Source organism: Saccopteryx bilineata, chromosome 4, assembly GCF_036850765.1.
Source record: "Saccopteryx bilineata isolate mSacBil1 chromosome 4, mSacBil1_pri_phased_curated, whole genome shotgun sequence".
NCBI lineage: Eukaryota > Metazoa > Chordata > Mammalia > Chiroptera > Emballonuridae > Saccopteryx > Saccopteryx bilineata.
This window is the reverse complement of record NC_089493.1, coordinates 168565214-168589067: the sequence shown is the minus strand read 5'-3', so window position 1 is coordinate 168589067 and position 23854 is coordinate 168565214. Positions and strand designations below refer to the sequence as shown.

Here is a 23854-nt window from a genome sequence, read left to right as displayed (position 1 = left end):
AGGCCACCGGGTGCTGTGTCTTTCAAACAGCATGAAGGCACATATTTCTGCAAGAGCGGTTATGTGCCAACCTGCCATGATCTAATCACTTGTCTGCTTCCCTTACTCTATTGTGAGCCCCTTGAAGACAGGTTGTATTTTTATACTTCCGGTCCCTGGCAGACATCATGTTAATGTCAGCTGCATGAGTGAACCAGCCTTGGTATCTGCATGTGATTAAACAATAATAATAATAATAGCAGTAGCTCTCATCTGTCAGCCCTTGCCATGCCCAGGCCTTCTGCCAGGTGCTTAATGCGTAACTTACTTTAAACCTCACAGCTTCCCTCTGAGGTAGGTACTATGATCCCACTTTACAGATGAGCACACTGAGGGTGAGAGAAGGTGAAAGGCTTGCCGGTGTGTTCCACTGCACAGAAACCCAGGTCTATAATCTACGCTCTCACTGCAAATGCTAAACCATACCCTGTGATATTTTAGGGCGCAGTAACCTGATCACTGCAAAGAACTCAGAAATCCTGGGGTGAAAAAAAGTTTGGAAAGAATCGTGGTGATTACGCTCTGCTATGTGGAACAGGAGGGTATTACTCTCTAACGAATTCATTAATTAACTTCACAGATTTACTAAGTGTCCACTCCACACCAGGCCCTGGGAGAGGTGGAGCAGAAGGATGAGCAAAACAAGGTCTTGCCCTCACAGAGTCACATCCTAGTGGGGCATGTGACTCACACTAATAAGCATCTAATTACCAACTGAGAAAAGGAAAGGAAACTGGTTCTGTGGGAGCTGCTAACAAGAGAGGGCCCGAAGAAGTGACGCCCGAGCTGGGCCCTTATTGTGTAGCAGGAGGGACAGAGGCTCCGCTGTTTGCCCACAGGGGATCTGGAAAGAGAATCTGACCAGCGAGCAGCCCTGGCCTTTCATTCTCAGCAATGCCGCTTCCTGTCCTATTAGGGTTACACAGCCATGGCACCTGGGAGGGCACAATGCTACACAGTCCTCAAGGACACAAAGGCAGTGGCCCACAGAGAGAGGTCAGAGGTGTGACCCTGAGCAGCCGGGAGGCAGCATGGGATGTCCCTGGAGCACTGCTGTAGCCCTGAGCACAGAACTCACGTTTCTCTGTAGATTGCATGGCGTGGAAGAGCGTCAGGGGCCTCTCGCTGCAGGACGGAGGCTTGGAGTCACCACTCTTCTTCCGGGACAGGTGCAGCTGGGCATTGGTGAGAGGCGCATCAGGCACGGTGTTAAATATCTGCAAGTAAAATGTCATAGAACAGTTACACGCTGCCCTGAACTGGAGAGAAAGCAGAACCAGCACAATTGGAGGCATGGTGATGTCTAAGAATCAGCAAGAAATGGTGCAAAAACCACCAGTGTTTGCTCAGGATTTTATTTTAAAGATCTCTAGGAACTGCATTAAGCATTCTTACTGAGAAGTGGATCCCGGAGTTTGGTAACCACTCACCTCCATTGCTAACCCCTCCTGCTATCCTTCCCCCTGGTCCTCCTGTTCTCCTCTCCAGCGGAAACAGAAGCAACTGTGCTAATCTAAGCCACTGATGATTAACAAGACTTCAAATTTTGTGACCACCTTTGTCCAGATCCAATGACTCAAAATCCTTTTACTTTCCCTCACTGGTTCTCTTTCCCAGTTCTTTTTTCTTTTTTTAAACAGAGACAGAGAGAGAGTCAGAGAAAGGGACAGACAGGAACGGAGAGAGATGAGAAGCATCAATCATCAGTTTCTCGTGACACTGTAGCTGTTGACTGCTTTCTCATATGTGCCTTGACCATGGGCCTTCAGCAGACCGAGCAACCCCTTCCTTGCTCAAGCCAGCGACCTTGGGTTCAAGCTGGTGAGCTTTGCTCAAACCAGATGAGATCGTGCTCAAGCTGGCGACCTCGAGGTCTCGAACCCGGGTCCTCCGCATCCCAGTCCGACGCTCTATCCACTGCGCCACTGCCTGGTCAGCCTCTTTCCCAGTTCTTTTTTTTTTTTTTTTTTAATTAATTAATTAATTTATTTATTCATTTTAGAGAGGAGAGGGAGAGACAGAGAGAGAGAGAGAGAGAGAGAGAGAGAGGAAAGACAGAGAGAGAGAAGGGGGAGGAGCTGGAAGCATCAACTCCCATATGTGCCTTGACCAGGCAAGCCCAGGGTTTTGAACCGGCGACCTCAGCATTTCCAGGTCGACGCTTTATCCACTGCGCCACCACAGGTCAGGCCCTCTTTCCCAGTTCTTAATGGCTGCTTCACAACTTTCTTAGAATGTGACACATGCATTTACATAACACTCCAGAAAGAAGCCCAGTCCCTATCATCTCAGCAGCTCTGTGTCATCTTTGATGCGGAGCACTTTTTCATATTTAAAAGGGGGGGTGGTTTTGGTTTTTTTTATTTCTCTGGCTGATTAAAGTAACATATAAATACTACAGGCAATTTGAAAAAGGCATCAAGAAGAAAACAGAAAAACTCCCAATTCTAGTATTTAGAGGTAACCACTATTAGCCTTTAAGTTTTATTTTCTTATGAACTTTGATGCTTTTATTAAAAAAATAGTCCAAGGTAAAAAAAAAAAAGAGAATAACAGAAAAAAATCATGACAACTCTCACCTTTTTTATAGACATGAGGCCGATTTATTATAACAGATACCACTTATATGGTACTGACCATGATTACAGTAGCCACCGTTCAATGCTGGTTCCCTAGGGACCAGTCCCTGCATGTGTTTTACATGTGGCTCACTCAGTTCTCAGTGACCTTGCACAATAAGTACTGTCCTCACCATTTATAATGAAGAATGAGGCAGAGAGGTGAAGATGCCACAATTGCAGATATAATTACAGATGATCACATAGAAACCCATGTCCTTCAACTTTCTACACTCATCTTCAAATGCATATAATAAATATAATAATAAAAATAAAAACACTGATTCATTCCATCAAAAAAGGTCTGCTGAGCCTCTAGTTTATGCCAGGCACTCTGGGGATAACAAGGCAGGAGGCAAGCACGTCCCCTGCAGTTAGAGAGTTGGAGTCCAGAAGCTGTGATCTACTATTTGCCACTCCAGGCACTGGGCTAAGTGCTTTGTATCAGTTATCTCACAATGTGAAAGAACAGTTTTCCATAATTATGATTCTACTCTTTGTACAGCTTTGTACCCTGTACCTTTTGTTTAATGTTATATTGCAATATTTTCTCCTTCAGTAAAACATCTTCTAACACCGCCATAGATATCAACATTTATTGATCCACTCATCATTGTCTCTTATTCTTTAAAGCTAGCCTCCTTCTCGATTTTTTATTTTCCAAAAATCCTGAGTAACAAAAGGTTGGTGGGGGAAGACCCCTCCCTTCAACTATGGGAGGCCCTGGACACCTCAGTTTTCTTCATGGCTCTCTCTGCTTTATGTATGCATTTAAAAGCAGAAGTCAGAAGCTGATAATATAGGAAGCAAAGTCATAAAATTATAAGAATTTCAGCCAAAACAGCTGTCTCCATGAGTTGGCAGGTCCTTGGGCTCCAACGATGCCAGCCAGTTGGTTTAGTCCATCTGCTCCCAAACACAGCTGTCTGAAAACAGCATTGTCCTATTTTCCCTAGGGGACTGAATTTTCAACAAAATTAACTGAATCACTACATAGCTGAGTTCAACTGGGGGAAGGGGTCAGGGAGAAGGGGACTTAGAGCAAAAACAACAAACATCTCTTGGCTTCCAGAGGACTCAGCATCCCTAAAAATAAGTACCAGTGCTATACATCAGTGGTCCCCAACCTTTTTTGGGCCACGGACTGGTTTAATGTCAGAAAGTATTTTCACGGACTGGCCTTCAGGATGGGACGGATAAATGCACAAAATAAATTTATGCGACTGGCGTAAAAACTGTGGTATTTTAAAATATAATTGTCAAACTTACGATACTTATTGGGCTAAGTTAAAGGAGGAATGAGCATGTCTTCATTATTCAGGCTGTATTTAAATTTGTTATGCTGACAACGTTTCATGTTATTTATTCTTTCTCTGCAGACCGGTACCAAATGGCCCACGGACCAGTACTGGTCCGCGGCCCAGGGGTTGGGGACCACTGCTATACATGATCCCAGTCTCCTTTTGGGGATCTATCTGTAGGTCAAGAAAAGAGAAACTATGGTTGTTGTAAGCTCAAGGACCATAGCCTCTAGGAAGCTCTCTCCCTCTTAACTTTGTTCCCTGAACCACAGCTGCTCCTAGGTGACAACCTGCCTCTGTAGCACTACCAGTACCACTTAAACACTGTTCCTATAGAGGAGTGTTTGCATCTGCCAGGTACTTCACATGCTTATCTTTAAGTCACAGGTCAACTCAACATAATAAGGAGGGTGACCGTTCCACAAGGAGAGATTTTCTGACCTGCCACACAGCTAAGCAGGAGAGGGGTGGAGACAGGAACCCATGGGCTGAAGTCTCCACCTCCTCACAGTTGTTACTTGTTCAGCTCATCTTTTCTAACCAATCTTCACTAGAGGGGCCAGTGCCCCCAAACCCACAGGTCTGGATTTTAACAACTAATGGTGCGTCTTAGAACCCTCCTGCCTCTGGCCTCGTGTACAGCACTTGCAGCAATCCCTACCTAAAAACATTTTGAATGAATCCAGACTAAGTGACAGGCCTCCACCCTGATGCCTGGAGTCCCCCAGGTTGTGTCTCTCTTTTCCTAACGGGTTACTGAGAATGAGAGCCTCGCCAACTACAATGGGAACAAAGAGCATGTTTAATTTCAACTGTCACTAAAAATGTGAGCATTTGCTCTTTTCTAAAAACTGTAGTAAATGCTGGAGAAACAAAGAAGAGTAAGTTGTAAGGACAGACCATGAGATTAGAAAGATGTGTGAAAAATTGTGTTTATACACAGTCGAGCAGGAAGAGGCATGAGCACACATGAGAATTTCATTTCATTGGCTGTTTCGTCTAAGAGGCAAGCTATTTGAGCAAACTGGAATAAATTCTAGAAGATTTTTGCCATGGGGAGTGTTACAGTCCTGAAGACGAGTTCTCGTCACCATGAGGCAGGCCGTAGCTTCTGCAGAGCTCTGATAAGGCCGTTCTCAAGATCAATGGCAATGGTGTACAAGTAAGTGTGCTGCAGGATGCAGTGTCAGACAAGGGACTATCACCACTGTGACGACACATTTTCTAGGGTGCAAGGGGACCTTTGTAAATCAAGCTAAGTCAGAGCAGATGACATGAATTTTCATCAAAGAGTCTGGGAAATCATTCCCCAAATTATTGTTGTTTATTTAACTCAAACTTGAACACATGAAAGTCATTTACAAGCTGTTTATTGCTGGTCACCTTCTGGTCAGGCCGAGTTTTGCCTCTGTTCTAAAAGCTCCAGTTGGAATTCTGATGGGAATCTAAATTAGTCATAATTTTGTTGGGTATTCCAATTTATTTTGTTTGGAAGAGATAATTTCAAGAAAATCAAATACCAGTTTCCTTTATTCTTTTGGGCAGAATCACTGTACAAATGAGCCTACTGAAGGGAGAAGTGGGTGTATGGAGCTCTATCACGTGGCTGAAATAATCTACTCATTTCACAGTGACTTCCCAAATTAACGTGATAAGGGCTGGGTGTGGGGAGGTATTGTTCTATGCCCTAAGTGCTTTGTTAATTCTGCCCAAACTTAATTAATTCTTAGTCAGGAATGCCTTAGAAATAAGTTATTAGGACGACTATATGCCTTCTAAAAGCTACTGGGGAATAAGACTACAAAATACAAACATAACTCTGGGTAACTCTACCAAGTATCCCCAACTTCAAGCTTCCTATACATGGAATTATCAGACTATTAAATACCAAGCCTTCCCAGGAAGCCTTGCAGCAGAGTGGTGAGAGGTGGCTGGGCCTCTGCAGTTAGGACTGTTGGTCGAATAAGTTTGTAAATAAAATATATATATTTGCTCGCTTATAGTTTGCACTGGGTGTGGGGGACAGGCTGTAAGCAGGCAGGGTGTTTATAGCCTAAGGCTTAGTTTTAAGACTAAGCTTTTCCACACAACCTTGACTATTGCATGATAGGGGGTGGTGCACTCTTATGAGGAGTCCCATTTATGCTTCACATAAGTGACTTTGTATCAGAGACTTCCTTGTTTGTATACTGGATTAAAGGTTTTGATTTCTACACTATAAAATGGGGTCGAGGAGCCCATGCTGGAGGAGAGCAGAGAAAGGCCACGTGGAGGAGAGGAGAAGCAGCCAAGATGGCGGAGTGCTGAAGGAGAAGCCAGTTTGTGCAGAGTTTGTGCAGAGAGAAGGAGATGGGGAACAGAGGTGAATAAGGCTGGTGAGGTACAAACCTTTGATTCTAGGAAACTTGGATAAGTCAGTGGCTTTGGGAGCCCTGAATGGAAAGAGAAGTGTTTTCTCATTGTGGGTATTTCTTGCCCGCTGGGTGCAAGCTAGGATTAAAGCTAATGGCCCACCAGTTCTTGGCTCTGTTGTTTCATTACCGTCTGTCTGAATCAAATGCAAACCTGCATGGGCCAGGCAGCTGTGATGGTGGCCATGGCTACTGGCTGTATAAGGACCCAGGCTGAGTCTTGGTTCTGCTTCCTCAGTGGGCAACAACAGCTACACTGATCTCCCCATCACTGCTGTCAGCATCACTGTCACATCACCGCAAAAAATATAGGATAGGAATTTACAGTCATTTATGGGTAGAAAGCAAACAGGCTTTGGAGTCAGACAAGCTTTGGAGCTCTCTGGGCAAGATCCTTAACTGCTCTGAGTCTTAATTCCCTTGTGCAAATGAAGATCTAACATCTGCCCTACAGAGCTATTGAAGTGATAATGCTCTTAAAATGCTTAGCACAGAAGCTGGCAGAAATCAGGCAAGTGGTGGTGGTGGTGGTATAAAAAAATAACCAGGCCCTGGCTGGTTTGCTCAGTAGTAGAGCATCGGCCTGATGTGTGGAAGTCCCAGGTTCGATTCTCGGTCAGGGCACACAGGAGAAGCACCCATCTGCTTCTCCACCCTTTCCCCTCTCCTTTCTCTCTATCTCTTTCTTCCACTCCCACAGCCAAGGCTCCATTGGAGCAAAGTTGGTCCGGGCGCTGAGGATGGCTTCATGGCCTCCGCCTCAGGCACTTGAATGGCTCCAGTTGCAACCAGAGTAATGCCCCAGATGGGTAGAGCATCGCCCCCTAGTGGGCTTGCCAGGTGGACACCAGGTGGGCACATGCGGGAGGCTATCTCTCTGCCTCCCTGATTCTTACTTCAGAAAAATACCAAAAAAATAAATAAATAAATAAAAAACCCACCCCAAAACAAGCCCCTCCCCCAAAACCCACAACAATTTGACTGCTTATCATCTTAAGTTATTTACATGGATCATCTCATCACTTTCCTCACAACAACCCTATAAGAAACTTTGTAGGGACTATCATTACTGGAAGGGACCAATCCAGAGTGGTCTACCTCGGGCCAGCCTGCAGTGTGTATGGGTTCTTGACTTCATGCAGGGAAGATTTCAAAACATCAGTCCAATTGATTTTGAGAGTATGTTTATTAAAGCTGGAGACAGTAAAACAAAGTAAGGACTTAGGTAGAAGAAGCAAGAAGAGAGAGCCTAGGTCAGGCGTGGCCAACAGCTTTTGCCCCCAGGCCAGATTAGAAAGAAAACTTTTTTCACAGGCCAGACAAAATATTAAAATTAAAAAATGTTAAATACAAAAATGATTCGTTTAAGTAAACAAAATTTTATTGTGTAATTTGTTTATGAATAAATGTAAGTAATTTAGTACAACAAATTAACAAAAAAACTAATGTGACGTGTTGAGGCGCTTTGCATCGCCTATTATTTTTTTAATATCTGGCTCTATTCTTGTAGTAGCTATTCTTAACACAGCCTCCAAATGTAAATCATTCAATCTTGATCTTCTTGTACTTTTATTTAGATTCATTAAAGAAAAAGTTTGTTCACAAATATGTTAAGCTGAAGATTACTAAATATTCCTTGGCAAGTTTTTTTAAAATTTTCATATTCTCCATTATTCAATTGCTTATAAAAATTGCACAGATAAGTACAAAAGTTGTAAATCTTTATAATGGAATTTTTTTAAAAAATAAAGAAGTATCACGAATCCATTTGACCAATTATTGGAAGTTAACCCTAGATTAGTCACACGCGGAATTCTTTTCCGCGTATCACTATCTTCTTAAATATCTCGATTTCTAATAATCAAAGATGCTTCCACTTCTGAGTAGCTGAGATTTTAACTTTCATTGTTGTACAGTGGTTAGATATCATAGTTTATGTATAACGACTTAAAAGTACCACTTATTTCATTTCCACAGTGTGTCATGCGAAGAATATTAAAAATTTAATCGCGGGCCGCATAAACTCATTATGCAGGCCGGATCTGGCCCGCGGGCCGTATGTTGCCATGCCTGGCCTAGGTGGTGCTGCTTTGGCTCTAGAAACATCACAGGAAAGACGTAAGGCATGCTGAGTTGGGTGAGTTCACTGAGAAGTACAAGTCCCAGGGAAAGAAGTGATCCAAGACGGGGCTGCTGTCAGCTCACTTAGAAGTCAGAGAAAAGGGGGCTCTGTTGACAGGTTCAGGGAGTAAGCCCAGGAAGAGCTGCCACTGCCCACTGCTCCCTGGTTGTAAGTCCTGTAAAGACCCTTTAAGTTTAGAAAAGAAAAAAAAAAGATGCACACTTTGAGAGGGCGTGGGTGTGCTCCAGAGAGCCCTTGCTGGGTCCTTTGTCTTGAGGTTTTCATTTCTCTCTGTGGGCAGGAATCCTAGGGGAGGGCTCAGAGGAAGGTATTAACAGAATATTCATTAGTTTTCCAGGTGTGTCCTTCAATATGCTGATTCATCAAAATGAGTATCTAGAAGAGTTGGGGTAATTCTGTGGTCACTTTTATCTTTTTTTTTTTTTTTTTTTTTAATATTTCTGAAGCTGGAAACAGGGAGAGACAGTCAGACAGACTCCCGCATGCGCCCGACCGGGATCCACCCGGCACGCCCACCATGGGGCGACGCTCTGCCCACCAGGGGGCGATGCTCTGCCCATCCTGGGCGTCGCCATGTTGCAACCAGAGCCACTCTAGCGCCTGGGGCGGAGGCCACAGAGCCATCCCCAACGCCCGGGCCATCTTTGCTCCAATGGAGCCTTGGCTGCGGGAGGGGAAGAGAGAGACAGAGAGGAAGGCGCGGCGGAGGGGTGGAGAAGCAAATGGGCGCTTCTCCTGTGTTCCCTGGCCGGGAATCGAACCCGGGTCCTCCGCACGCTAGGCCGACGCTCTACCGCTGAGCCAACCGGCCAGGGCCACTTTTATCTTTAAAGAAAGTCATTGAAAAGGGCACTGGACTGAAGTGGGTTTGCCCCTGCCCCTGCAAGATCTGGAATGTGTAAATCATTTGCTCCTAAGAGTCCTTGGTTAGGGAAGATAAGACCTTGTGATTCACTAGGTGGCTGTAAAGTACTCATATCTCAAATTGTCTGGCCTTGTTTAACTATTTTTTGTCTGTTTCCTGACTTTACTTGCCAAGGAATTTTCCTAGCTTCTTACTATTCTGCCTCACTATTATTCTCGCCATCTTGTAGGTGAGGAAACTGACACTCAGTGAGAGGGCCTGATCAGTCCAAGGTCACACAGATGAGCACAGCTGACTAGGACCCAGACAGCTTGACTTTCTGGAACCACTTGTGGTATTTTATACCGATTGTTAATTTGAAAGACAGAAGACAAAACAGACAGATCATAAGTTTTAGTGGATCTGATTTTATCACTTACTAGCTCTGTGAGTTTGAGCAAGTTACATAACTGACATTCAGATGCCTCATCTGTAAAACCCCCAGGACTGTGGTGAGGACTAAAGCACCTAATACAATTTGACGCTCAGTGCTCAAGAGATGTTATTGCATTTGATAAAAAAGTATAAGAAGGAAAATAACTGGAGACTCAACAATGAATTATTTGCAGTCAGGACATGAGGATTTAATTTATATGTGCAAATTTAATTACTGCTCTTTGCAAAACATCGATCGTAACTGCTTACAGCAATGTTAGAATTTGCTGTTCTCTTTCCCTTGTGTTGCCTACAAACTCCACATTTTACTGGCCTCCCCCTCAGGCCCACTCTGACATTGCAGACCACTGACACTGTGGAATATATTCCTCGATATTTCACATATAAATTTTACACCTCTTCCAACCCTATGCGTCACATGCTCCTGCAACTGACAAGGATGAGAACCTTCCTGCAATGTGTGTGGGTACTCTTTTATTATGTGCTGTGATTTGTATGGGAGGAAAATTAGGTCATGATGAAGAGTTCCTGGTCTATAACTCTAAAGTAGTTCTGAGAAAATAAATCAGTGACAGAGGTCTGGAATTAAAATGCAAAATAGAAAGATTTTTATGAGAGAAGACCCTGGGCATTTTCTTGAGACACTAATGTATCAGGGTCCCAAATAATAATGGGCAATAACAAGTACAGGCTTGTTTAATCTGAGGAGTGTCTGTTTTGGGAATGAAAGGCTAGAACAGTGGTAGTCAACCTGGTCCCTACTGCCCACTAGTGGGCGTTCCAGCTTTCATGGTAGGTGGTAGCAGAGCAACCAAAGTATAAATAAAAAGATTTAACTATAGTAAGTTGTTTTATAAAGATTTATTCTGCCAAACTTAGCAAAAATCCAACATAAAATACTTGGTAAGTAATTATTATTATATGCTTTAACTTGCTGTAACTCTGCTTTATAAATTTTATAAAGTAAAGTTACTTCCCTACTTTATAAATCACCATTACTGTGGAACCAGTGGGCGGTTAGAAAATTTTACTACTAACAATACAAAAGTGAGCGGTAGGTATAAAAAGGTTGACTACCCCTGAGCTAGAACTACTGTGCAAGGCCCACACACTATCATCTCTTTCTCACAACAGATGTGGAGGAAGATTATTTAGGGCATGAGAGCCACACGTCTTTCCATTGGAAAGCCAGACCAGTCTTAGCAGGACTCATTTACTGCAACAGTTAAGAAGCCAAAGACAGAGGCTACAGCTACACAGAGGGTTTTTAAGGACAGTTGGAAGTCTGATGTCCTGTTGATATCAGCATTTTGGCAGAGAGATCAACAATTTGGAAAATAGTTTGGGGAGTTTTATTAAAAATCCCTCAAAAGGAATCGGTGCCATTTGGTTACCGGCCTGAATAATCCACGGAATGCTGTGATTGTCCTTATCTCCAGATTCTATTTTCTGTTATCTTTGTTGACAGAGAAGAATAGGGGAAAATATAATAAAACTCCATCCTTATTTGAGTAACACTAAAAGGAGTTTAATAGTTCAAACAATGATCAGTTTACCTAGGGCTTATTGATGGGAACATACATGTTCATATGCACAGCCTTATCATATTCATGAGGACTAACCTGCATAGCACTTGACACTGAAAAGGGGAATCAGAAGTAGGAGAGAAGCATTCCAGCCCAGCATACAAGTAAATCTAGCTTACTTCTAAACCTCATATGGACAGGACCAAAAAGAGCATACTCAGGGACCAATAGAAGGAAAGGTAACAAAAATTAAAAATAAATAAACAAATGAAAAAAAATCATGACCATAAGATACAAGATCGGCTTCCCAAGCAGATAACGTACCAGGGATTATCTCAATGTACTCAAGCATCCAGCACACATCATCATCATATTCATCATCATCATCATCATCATTATTGTTAATTTTGTCTATCAACAGCTGCTTGAAATATCAAGGAAATACAATGGCCAAATACTTGTCAGTTGCCAGAAACTGTTCAAATCAACTGCATTTTATTAATTGATGTACATTTTGTACATAAACTCCAACACTGATGGAACGGATTTCAATACTGCCAACATTTTGGTGAAAGCAGAACAAGGCAGTTTGGTGGGCCCAAATTAACTCTAATCCAGCGGTTCTCAACCTGTGGGTCGGGACCTCGGCGGGGGTCGAATGACCAAAACACAGGGGTCGCCTAAAGCCATCGGAAAATACATATTTATTATACAATACATTTAAAAAAAAACCCCACAGGTTGAGAACCGCTGCTCTAATCCCAACAATTTAATTCAAAGATACTACAATTTTAATGGGAATGCAAGGTTGCTTAGGGCTTGGTCCTTATCCTAGATGTTAAGTGGGGTTTTCCATGGTTGCTAGCTCTTCTCCTTGACATATAAAAGTAAAAGTTAACGTACATTAAAAAGGGCACTGATCTTTGATGATGTCTAAGAATTAACAGCTCAAAGATCAATACTGCCATCTCTTCTAAAGCAAAGGGAAAGACTGGGAAAAGAATCACGACAATGTATTTTGTAAAACATCAATAGGCACTAAGGGGCGCGATACTGATGAAAGCAGGTGGTACACAGGCACGCAGAGACACCCACAGCCTGCTCCATGTGCAGAACCTCTTTGAGTACCGCAGTCAAAAGAAATAGTGGAGACTGTAAGAAAACAAGCAGGTCCAATCCTACTATTATATAGTGAAACTTAAAAAGAAGATATAAGACATATATACGTATTAACCTGATATTTCATGTTTAACAAAAACTATGAAAAGAGACCATTTATTTCCTTGATAGGGTTGTTCTTCCTGGACATTTAAATTTTTTCAGAGTCACTGGCATAAGCTTTAAAAACAAAACAAAACCTTGTAAGAAATAGCAGAATTTCTGGGATCTGGGGTATCTTAGACAAATATAACATTTAGTTTAAAATCCTAACTAGAAGCATATAAATATTGGTAACTTTCACTATAAGCCCAAGTACTGGCCTACTTGATATTTTAAGACAGCGTAATTAGCTGTGAATTGGAGAAAGAAGTCCATATAGAAAGAGAAATTTTAAATAACTGATCATTACCTTTAAAACAAAAATGGAAATAGCCAAAATCTTTTCAATTTAAACTTTCAACTCTAAAACCCGATTCCTGGTAAAAAGCCAGACTCTTAAATCTGTTCTTCTTTAGCTCTCATATAATCCCAGTACAGTTCAGGGTAGGAGTCGCTGATTCGGAAATGATGGTGTGACCTAGTATTTCCCTTTAGAAAATACTTTTAGTTCTGGCCAGGAGAACCATTCGGATCTATCCCTACCCTATAATAAGTAAAGGCTATAGGTCAAAGGTTACATCTTCTCAGTAAAATTTTTTTATACATACCCACAAGTTTACAACAGTATGGTCAACACCACTGTTTTGCTATTTATTTCACAAGTGATTCTGATCTCAAGGATCAGAGTCAATTTGGTTCAGATTCCTAGGATTCTTTCTTTCTAAAATGATGATATAATCATTTTGCCCGTCTACCTGGGAACTTCAGAGCTCCCATCTTTCAGGCTTCCAGGCTCCCATTTCCCTAGATTCCAAGCCCTGTGACAAAGGGGCTAAACCCAGCTGTCTGGCACCATCTCCCACCACTTGCTAACATATAACCCACAGTTCTTTCACAACCATGCCATTTTAATAGACTCACATTGATACGTGTTGATTAATTGATGAATGTTCTTAAGGAAGGCTCATGTCTATTTATCTGTCAGAGTTCATACAAGCAGATTAAATATTTCTCCTCAGTGTGCCACACACTTTTTTCATCTTACTGAATGTCACTTAGCACATTGTTTTATGCTTAGTTATACCTGGATAAAACAGGAGATCCTTGGAGAAAAAGGTTCTATATTACTTATATTTTGCCAATAGTGAATGTTCAATAAGCATTTACGTATTAAATAGAAATGAACTAGAATAGACTTTAATAGCTATTAAAAAAGCAGTCCTAAGTTCAACTCTTCTTCCTCTCCTAACAAGTAGCTTTTTAAACTTTCTGTACTCTAGGCTCACAATTTATAAAGTAGAGCTAAAAGAACTGACTTATACTATTTCTATGAAAAGGAAATGATACAATGGATATAAAGCTGCTTAGCATAATATACTGAGAATAAGTTATCAGTAAAAGCTAGCCATTACTATAATTAATATTATGTCTAGACTATGTACATTAAAAAGATCCCTTACCTTCAATTGAGTCAACAAATCAGGATGTATATAGACTGCATGGAAAAAGAAAAGCCACCATGCACCCCCAAACACAATACTTTATCTTTTGGCTTGTCCCTCTCTGCTTCCACTGACATTAGGATAGCTACTTCCTACAACTGTCCCAAACATGGCTTCCCACGATTTCTGGAGCATCGCTGACAGGGTAAGCATGTGGTTAGCATGCTGCAATCTGACCAGACTGAAGGTCTGCGTGAAACACATCAGCGGGGCTCTGAGGAAGGAGGAACGAGCGCTCTCTGTGCAAACAGCTGCTCAGCAGTGGGTTTTCTGGACACAGAGGATGCTTTCTGGAGGGCGTGTGGGATGTGCCAGGGACAACATAACCGGCACATCCTCATTTCTAACCCTTAGGGCTGAATGTCTCGTGTTAGTCCGTGGTACACAAGGAGGGGAGAGGAAAGAGGAAGGAGGGAAGAAGGCTGGGAGGGAGGGAAAGAGAAAACATCGTATGTTTTAGCCGGTGAAAACATTGAAGCCTTTTTCCTGCTCTTGAAAAAAAAATATTTTATCAAGTAAAAGAACCTGATTTTCTGGCTAGCATGTACCCCCCCAGCCCTCTTTCTAAAAAGGCAGTGGGACTAAGTGACCCTTTGTTCTAGGCTTAGGCCTTAAGCGGCCTTGCAGCTCACGTGTTGGCTTGCTCTCCTGCAAGTCTGGCCTGTGCCGCTGCATGGTGAGAGGCCACCTGGAGGGGAGAGAGCCTGTGTGGAAGAGGGTCAAGATGTCTCAGCCAACAGCTACTGCCGAGGTCCCAGACTGCAGTGAGGCTGTCTTGGATCCTCTAGTCATAGTCAAACGGTCCCAGCTCATTCCATATGGGGCACACATAAGCCCTTCCCAGAACTGTGAGAAAAAGAATCACTGCTGTTCTAAGTCACTACATGATTTGTTATGCAGTAACAGACAACTGAAATAGGCATCTTATTACTTTGTCTCCCCCGTCTCTTCCAATGCCTACACACCTGGGTTTCTATACCCTCTTTCAGTACTGTCCTCTACTGGTTCCTGGGTCCCTCTCAATTTTATTCCAAGGCACAAAGTAAATACCTTATATAAAACATTCTTACCAACATGAGAGACTTTTATGTTAGTAACTGAGCTGGATGCATTAACACCCGTATTAGGAATTGTTTCAAGCAAGAGGGCATCTGTTATCACGTGCTTCTTGTGGGGGAAAGATGATGTTGGAAAGCATTTCTTTCTTTCTTTCTTTCTTTTTTATCTTTTGAGAGAGAGAGAGATGGGAACATCAAGTAGCTCTTATGTGTGCCCCGACCAGGGAATCAAACCAGCAACACCCACGCTCCACGCTCTGGGACGATGCTCCAACCAACAGAGCTATCCAGTCAGGGCTTGGGAAGCATTTCTTCAAGTGAGGTTTCGGGATTTTGGCCAATTTCTAACACTGAAGTTGGAAAATTAGTCACTCCAAGATATTTGTGTATGTGTGTTTCTACAAAGTTATAGCCAAGGGCAAGGGAATGTTCATTAAGTACTGTTACCTATAATCTCAATATTACAGATTTTACAAAACAAGTCTGACAGTATTCATCTGAAGATGTAAAAGTGCTCTGAATTTGATGGCTGAAGTTGAGTTTTACTGGCAGGAAATCCAAAGCACTGTCTCCAGAAAGTCAGGGCCTATGGATGGTGCTCGATGCTAGGGTTCCTGTGAAGTGAACACAGGCTCCCAGAGGAGGCCAGGGCGGCACCTGCTCCTTTTATACCATACCAGGTCTGAAGCTACATTTAAAAAGGTGTCACGTTGCCTTCTTCTAAGTTGTTTTTACCAGAAAGATAATCCTGATGAACATTAAGAATGTTCTCCCCAGGATAATGTACATATACATGCGTTACATATAACTTGGGTCCATCATGAACCCCAGATTAAGGGGGTACACTAGCTCCCTCAGGACTGGAGACATATGCCCCGCTGCAGCCCTCAACCCAGGCATGCTCTCACTCACACTCCTTCATCGGCTCCCACAGAAACACGAACCTCACTGATTCATCCCACTCGCTGGCACAGGCTAACAAAAGACCAGAGTGAAGGGCTGCAGTCCCCTCCCTTGTGCAGCTCCCCGAGCCTGCAGCGGACAGTAACCCAGCGTGCCGCTCACCCAACTGAACAAGTGTTCTCAGCAGCCCTTGCCCACAGGCTTATAGGCCTGGCCATGCATTTCCATTTCATTTCTATATTTTATGCCCAAGGCAGATGGCTGCTAGTTTACACAGTTTCAATATTGTTATTAGCAGTATCCGGTTCTTTTTTCTGTCAGGCTACTTTCAAATATGTTTTTCTTGTTTTAAGGCCCAAGGACACCAAAAATGGTTACAGTTCAAAAGCCATTAGATGCTACCTGCTATAAGCTCAAATATTTTTTTTTTTTTTAGGGACAGGACACATAACCAAATTGTTTATTCCTTAACATTTAATATTATTTTATTTAAGAAAAGGTTAAGTTATAAAATGTTCTATTTTGGGAGTGGGACACGTGACATTCAGGGATGGGCTTCAGCTCTATTTTCAGAGAATTCTGTTGAGATTGCTGAAAACAATGGTTTAAACTTACTAAACCTTACAGTTAGTAAGAGGTAGCAGATCTGAGTCCAAAGTGATGTGTCTTTAAAACCCATATTATTGCCCTGGCCAGTTGGCTCAGTGGTAGAGTGTCGGGCCTGGCATGTGGAAGTCCTGGGTTCGATTCCCAGCCAGGGCACACAGGAGAAGCGCCCATATGCTTCTCCATCCTTCCCCCTCTCCTTCCTGCCAAATTCTACCTGCCAGATTCTTGGTTAAGTTCTTTACACAAATTGCCTTATTTAATCCTCATCACAACCCAATGGAAAGAATGTGGCACACTGGTTATGGCCACCAAACCTGCTTCCCTTTTCTCTGAGCACAGTTAGGTTACTTTCCCAGCCTCCCTTGCAGCTAGATGCAGCCATGTCTGGCCAATGGAATGTAGAAGAAAATAAGGAGAACATCCTCTCAGCTTGGCCCATACAAACTTCCCCAGTCTTCTATGCTGTCTCATTTCCTCCACCAACTGCCTGATTGCAGAGACCTGCAGAGCAGAAGGCAGAGCTACATGCCAGGAGGAACCTGGGGTGCTGAATCACTCACTGTACAATATGTCAAACTCAGAATTCCTACAGTGAACTGTTACGTGAGCAAGAGATCAATTTCTATTGTCTTGGGTCACTTGATAGTTTGGAGTTCTTTGTTATTGCAATTAGACTTGACAGGTACTACAAGTACTTGTTTTATAAGCATAAGAGGTTAAGCAATCTGCTCAAGGTCTGACAGTTAGTAAGAGGTAGCAGATTTGAGTCCAAAATGGTGTGTCTTTAAAAACCATATTATTGCTGGCTCAGCGGTAGAGCACCAGGCCTGGCATGTGGAAGTCCTGGGTTCAATTCCCAGCCAAGGCACACAGGAGAAGTGCCCATCTGCTTCTCCACCCTTCCCCCTCTCCTTCCTCTCTATCTCTCTCTTCCCCTCCTGCAGCCAAAGCTCCATTGGAACAAAGCTGGCCCGGGTGCTGAGGATGGCTCCATGGCCTCCGCCTCAGGCGCTAGAATGGCTCTGGTTGCAACGGAGCAATGCCTCAGATGGGCAGAGCATCGCCCCCAGGTGGGCATGCTGGGTGGATCTCGGTCGGATGCATGCGGGAGTCTGTCTGACTGCCTCCCACTTCTAACTTTTGGGGGGGAGGAAATCAGCAAAGGGCATCTACCAAATGAGATTTACAATAGAACTTTCTTCACTGGATTGTTGTGAGGATAAAAAGACAATATACAGGGTAGGCAACAGAGGGTTAACAGTTCATATGGAAAAATATATAATACAGGAATAAACTCTGTGTTTCGCATACTAACAACTGTAAACCTCTTTTTGTCTCTCCCTGTATATAGAGTATTTAGCACAGTTCCCAGTATTGTATAACACTCTGTAAATGTTCACCTCTGTCACCACCATCACCACCATTATAGCCACAGCTGCCATCAGGAGATGACTGTCATCACTGCTATCACCGCCACTATCAGCAACGTCACCATCTCACAGGTCTCACTAGTGATGTGAACACTAGTCAACCCTGAATGCCACTTCCAACTCTGCCTCCCTCAAGGCAAACTCTTCACTTACAGTGACCAATTATACCTGTTACCTTTTCATGATTTTCGATCAGGATCTCAATGACAATGTTCTGAAATTTGATGTCCATGATGGCTGCTACTGTTTCTTCCTGAGGCCGCAGCAGTGTAGGTCCGAATACCACACCAAGGTTTGCCACTGTCATCAAATTCTGCTTGTGGTTGTTAGCAACACTGGGAGAAAAGAAATGGCACAAATGAAAGAAATACCATACAAACAGACAGCTGACTTCCTTCTACCTCTCCAATTTTCAGACTCCTCATCTAGAAGGAACCAGACCTTGGGAGACCTTTCGATATCCTTGGAGTTCAAAGACAGACTTTTCTATTCATATTTTCATCTACCAAAGCTTTCTTCAGTGTTCAGGCTACTTAGCTATTTCAGGATTTGACACTCCTTATCATTTCCATTTTGCCTAAACCAGCAACCAAAGCATCTGCCTTCCAAAATATGAACTTTTGCACATCCAAATCCCTGTTCTGCAAATCCAGGTAACTGCTAATCCTGCTTAGTTACAACTGCTATACTTGGTTGCTGCTTAAACCACTATGATCAGCAGCATTTTCTCTAGCTCAAATATAAAAACCCTTGACAGTTTTGACACATTTGCAAACATAGGCATAAAATAGACCTAATTTTTAAAATGGGTAGATCTAGAAACTTAAAAAGAAGTCAGGAAACTCAGTACTTTAGGCTCAGAATATTAAAGCCCCATCACATGAAATGTGGAATAAACAGAAATAACAATGCACTACTGTAGATGCATATATATGGCTGTGCTTAAATTGTCATTTATACTCAAAGGCTAAGAACACACAGGGTCAGCAGTAGGTGGGTTTGAGTAATTTGCTAAACACATATGCATATTTTGGGATAAGTAGCTACTCAAAACATATATATGAACTCCATACCAAGGCCACCATGGCTGAGCTGTAAAACTTAATTGTCCATTTGCTGTTCCTGCATATAAAAATATATAAACTACCTATTGATAAAAAATAAGTTAAAAGTTAAGGCCATTCAGTATTGTTAAAAAAACAGTAGGGGTTTCCCTAAATCACCTGTTAGAAGAAGGAAACTATTCATTATGAGAAACTAGAGGGAAATCGGGCAGAGATGTCAGTTTGCACAGACATACCTCCCTAATATTTAGTGCTATTTATAGTGAGTGTTTTTTTTAACACAATTCGGTAAATGCCTGCACTGTTTTGCTTTGTATAGTTCTATTTTGTAAGAGAAAAAACGGTTCTACTGACTTAAATGTTTTTGAAACTGAGCCTTTACTGAAACACTATCTCAAACCAATTTTATCAGCAGATGTGGACTTTGCTATAATAATTTTCTAGGACTGGAAGTAATTTCCTAAAAACTTCCTCCTCTGAAAGGGGGATGGGGGTGGTTGGCTCTATGAAACTTTCACTGTGGAACAGCCCAGTTAGGAAGACAATTTGCTTTTTGACTGCGAAGCAACACCTGCAGCAAGAACTTTGCACTCATCTCCTGGCATGCTTCTGTTCCACATTAGAATATTTTACATTTTCTTGTGTTCTTTTAGTTTTCCATTCTGTCCAGAACTGCATCAAGTTTCTAGTCTGAAAGACTTAATGCAGATGGTTAAGTCCTTACCTGGAGCAAGGGGGAAAGACTTCGGTTCTGTGCCTCAATCAGCAAGTATGCATATTTAAAAGCTACTTTTAACACCATTACTTTCAACATGAGGTCCTGTGAGCAGAAGTGAATTCCATGTCCTTCTATTTCCCCACCCAAATGAGCTAAGTTAGTAAACTTACCCCTCCTGTCACAAAAGTCCCTTGTGCAAAGAATCAACAAGCTATTTATGTATGAAAGCACTTTAAAACTGTAGACCGATAAAAAAAATATATGGTTTGGATGATACTCATTCTTCACCACCATTCTCCTAAGCACTACCTCTGACACAGGCAGCAGCCTCCTAACTAGGCTCCCCGGCTGCAATCTCTAGGTTCAGCTTCATCCTGCCTGCCACTACCAGTTACTGTCAAAAACTCAGCTCTGAACACGTCATTCCTCTGCTGGAAGGTGGAACTCAGTGCTGGACAGAACACAATGGCACAGTGTTCGCAGTGTGTCAAGTGTTTTCCTTTTCCAATGCTTCTATTATTTGGATGTTGGTAATGACAATTCTAAAACCCTTGCTGAGTGCTATCATTTTGAATATAAAGTCCAAACTTATGAAATAATACACCTTTTCCCAAGTGACCTCTGCCACTTCCCAGCTCTGAATGCATGGGCAAGTGACTCAGTATGTTGAAGCCTTGGGTTCCTCTCATTTAAGAACAATTTCTATTGAATTCATTGGGGTGACACTGGTTAATGAGATTATAGAGGTTTCCCTGTACAATTCTATAACACATCATCATCACTATACTGTATTGTGTGTTCACTTCCCCAAGTCAAGTCTCCTTCTATCATCACTTATCCCCTATACCCTCTTTGGCCTCCCTTGTCCATGGGTAGTCACCATACTGTTGCCTGTGTCTATGAGTTGAGTTTTTGTTTAGTTTCTTTCTTTCTTTTTTTTTTTTGCTCAATCCCTTCACCTTTTTCACCCAGCCCCGCAACCACCCTCCCCTCAGACAGCTGCCAGTCTCTTCTCTACCTAGGAATCACTTTCTATTTTGTTGGTTAGTTTATTTTGCTCATAAGGTTCCACATGAGTGAAATCATATGGTCCTTGTCTTTCTCTAACGTATTTCACTTAGCGTAATACTCTCCAGGTACATCCATGTTGTCACAAAGGGTAAGATTGTCATTAGATTTATGGTCGAGTAGTATTCCACTGTGTAAATGTACCACAGCTTTTTTATCCACCCATCTATTGATGGGTACTTGGGCTACTTCCAAATCTTGGCTATTGTAAATAACACTGAAGTGAAAATAAGAGTGCATGTATCCTTTCAAATTAATGTTTCAGGCTTCTTCAGATAGATTCCCAGAAGTGGAATCACTGGTCAGAAGGCAGTTACATTTTTTATGTTTTGAAGACATGCCATACTGTTTTTCACAGTGGCTGCACCAGTTTGCATTCGCACCGACAGTGCACAAGGGTTCCTGTTTCTCCACATCCTCCCCAACACTTGTCTGTTGATTTATTGATGATACCTTTCTGACAAGTGTGAGGTGATAGCTCATTGCGGTTTTAATTTGCATTTCTCTGATGATTAGGGAAGTTGAGCATCTTTTCCATGTCTGTTGGTCATCTGTATGTCCTCTTTGGAGAATTGCCTATTAAGGTCCTTTACCCATTTTTTAATCGAATTGTTTGATTTACTGGCGTTGAGTTATATAAGCTCCTTATAAATTTTGTGTATTGACCCCTTAACAGATGTATCAGGAAATATGTTCCCCCATTCAGTGGGTGTCTTCTCATTGTGTTCATGGTTCCCTTTGCTGTGCAAAACCTTTTTAGTTTATTCATTTATTTTTAGTTATTCATTTATTTTTCTTCTTTTCCTTGCACAAAACGTATCAGGAAAAACAATGCTACGAGAAATGTCTGAGATTTTACTATGTTTTCCTCTAGGACATTTATGGTTTTGAGTTGACCATTCAAGTATTTCATCCATTTTGAGTTTATTCTTGTATATGGTGCAAGAAAGTTGTCCAGTTTCAATTTTATTGCATATATCTTTCAATTTTTTCCAACACCACTTATTATATAGAGTATCTTTACCCTACTGTATGTTTTTGCCATCTGTCAAATATTAATTAACCATACAGGCATGGGTTTATTTCTGGGCTCTTTATTCTGTTTCACTGATCTATATGTCTGTTTTTATGCCAGTACCATTCTGTTATGATTACTATGGCCTTGTAGTACAGTTTGATATCAAGTAGTGTGATTCCTCTAACTTTGTTGTTCTTTTTCAAGATTGCTGTGGCCATTCGGGGACTTTTATGGTTCCATATAAATCTCTGTAATATCTGTTCTACTTCTGTGAAATATGCCATTGGTACCTTGATAGGAATTGCATTGAAATCTAGAGTCCTTTGGGTAGTATGAACATTTTAATGACATTAATTCTTCCCATCCATAAACATGGTATATGCTTCCAGTTATTTGTATCTTCAATTTCTTTCTTTAGTGTCTTATAGTTTCTGAAAATGCCTTTTCCATCCTTGGTTAAATTTATTCCTAGGTATTTTATTTTTTTCTTTTTGATGTAATTGTAAATGGAATTGTTTTCTTAGTTTTCCTTTCTGATAGTTCATTATTAGTGAATAAAAATACAATTGATTTCTGAGTATTTATTTTGTATCCTGCTATTCTACTGAATTTATAATCAGTTCTAGAATTTTTTTGGTGAAATCTTTAGGGTTTTCTAAATACAGTATCATATAATCTGCAAATAATGACAGTTTTACTTTTTCTTTTCTAATTTGGATGCCTTTTACTTCTTCTTGTCTAATTGCTGTGGCTAGGACTTACAGTACTATGTCGAATAAGTGTGGTAAAAGTGAACATTCTTGTTTTGTTCCCAATCTGAAGGGAAACATTCGTAGTTTTTGCCCATTGAGTATGATGTTGGCTGTGGGTTTGTCATCTATGGCCTTCACTATGTTGAAATATGTTCCTTCTATTCCCACTTTACTGAGAGTTTTTATCATATATGCATGCTGGATTTTACAAAATGTTTTCTTTTGCATCTATTGAATATGACCATGTGGTTTTTATCCTTCATTTTGTTTATGTGGTGTATCATGTTTATTGATTTGCAGATATTGTACCAAACTTGCATCCCCAGAGTAAATCATACTTGATCATGGTGTAAGATCTCTTTAATGTACTGTTGAATCCAGTTTGTAAATATTTTGTTGAGGATTTTAGTATTTTTGTTCATCAGGGATACTGGCCTATAATTTTCTTTCTTTGTATTGTCTTTACCTGGTTTTAGAATTAGAATAATGCTGACCTTGTTAACTAAACTTGGCAGTCTTCCCTCCTCTTAAATTTTTTGGAATAGTTTGAGAAGGACAGATGTTAATTCTTTGAATGTTTGGTAAAATTTACTAGTAAAGCCATCCAGTTAGGACTATTGGTTTTTGGGAGTTTTTAAATTATTGCTTCAGTTATCAGTTGTAGTCTGTCTGTCCAGAGTCTCTGATTCTTCCAGTTTCAGTTTGTAAGTTTCTAAAAATGTATCCAGATTGTCTTATTTGGTGGTTGTTCATAATATATAACTTACAATCCTTAGTATTTCTTTGGTGTCATTTGTTACTTCTCCTCTTTCATTTCTCATTTTATTTATTTGGGTACACTCCCCTCCTTTCTTTAATATATTTTTTATTTTTTCCCCTCCTTTTTTTAAAAAATGACTCTAGTTAAAGGTTCGTCAATCTTGTTTATCTTTTCAAAGAAGCAGCTCTTGGTTTCACTGATCTTTTGCTTATATTTTAAAAATCTATTTCATTTATTTCTGCTCTGATCTTCATTATTTCCACTCTTATACTCACTTTGGGCTGTGTTTGTTGTTCTTTTGCTAGTTTCTTTAAGTGTAAAGTTGCATTGTTTATTTGAGCTTTTTCTTGTTTCGTGAGGTAGGGCTCTAATGC

The 23854-nt window shown here is 41.4% G+C and overlaps 1 protein-coding gene across 2 annotated transcripts in view; it reads right to left on the bottom strand.

Moving 5' to 3' along the window:
- ARHGAP26 (Rho GTPase activating protein 26) overlaps positions 1 to 23854 on the bottom strand; it is a 488882-nt gene that overhangs the window by 106539 nt on the left and 358489 nt on the right. For both annotated transcript variants that reach the window (XM_066272835.1, XM_066272836.1), the window contains exons 18-19: positions 18276 to 18435; positions 1118 to 1256 (exon numbers count right to left, since the gene is read on the bottom strand). In XM_066272835.1, coding sequence (XP_066128932.1) covers positions 1118 to 1256; positions 18276 to 18435 — 299 coding nt within the window. The remainder of the gene's footprint in view (positions 1 to 1117; positions 1257 to 18275; positions 18436 to 23854) is intronic.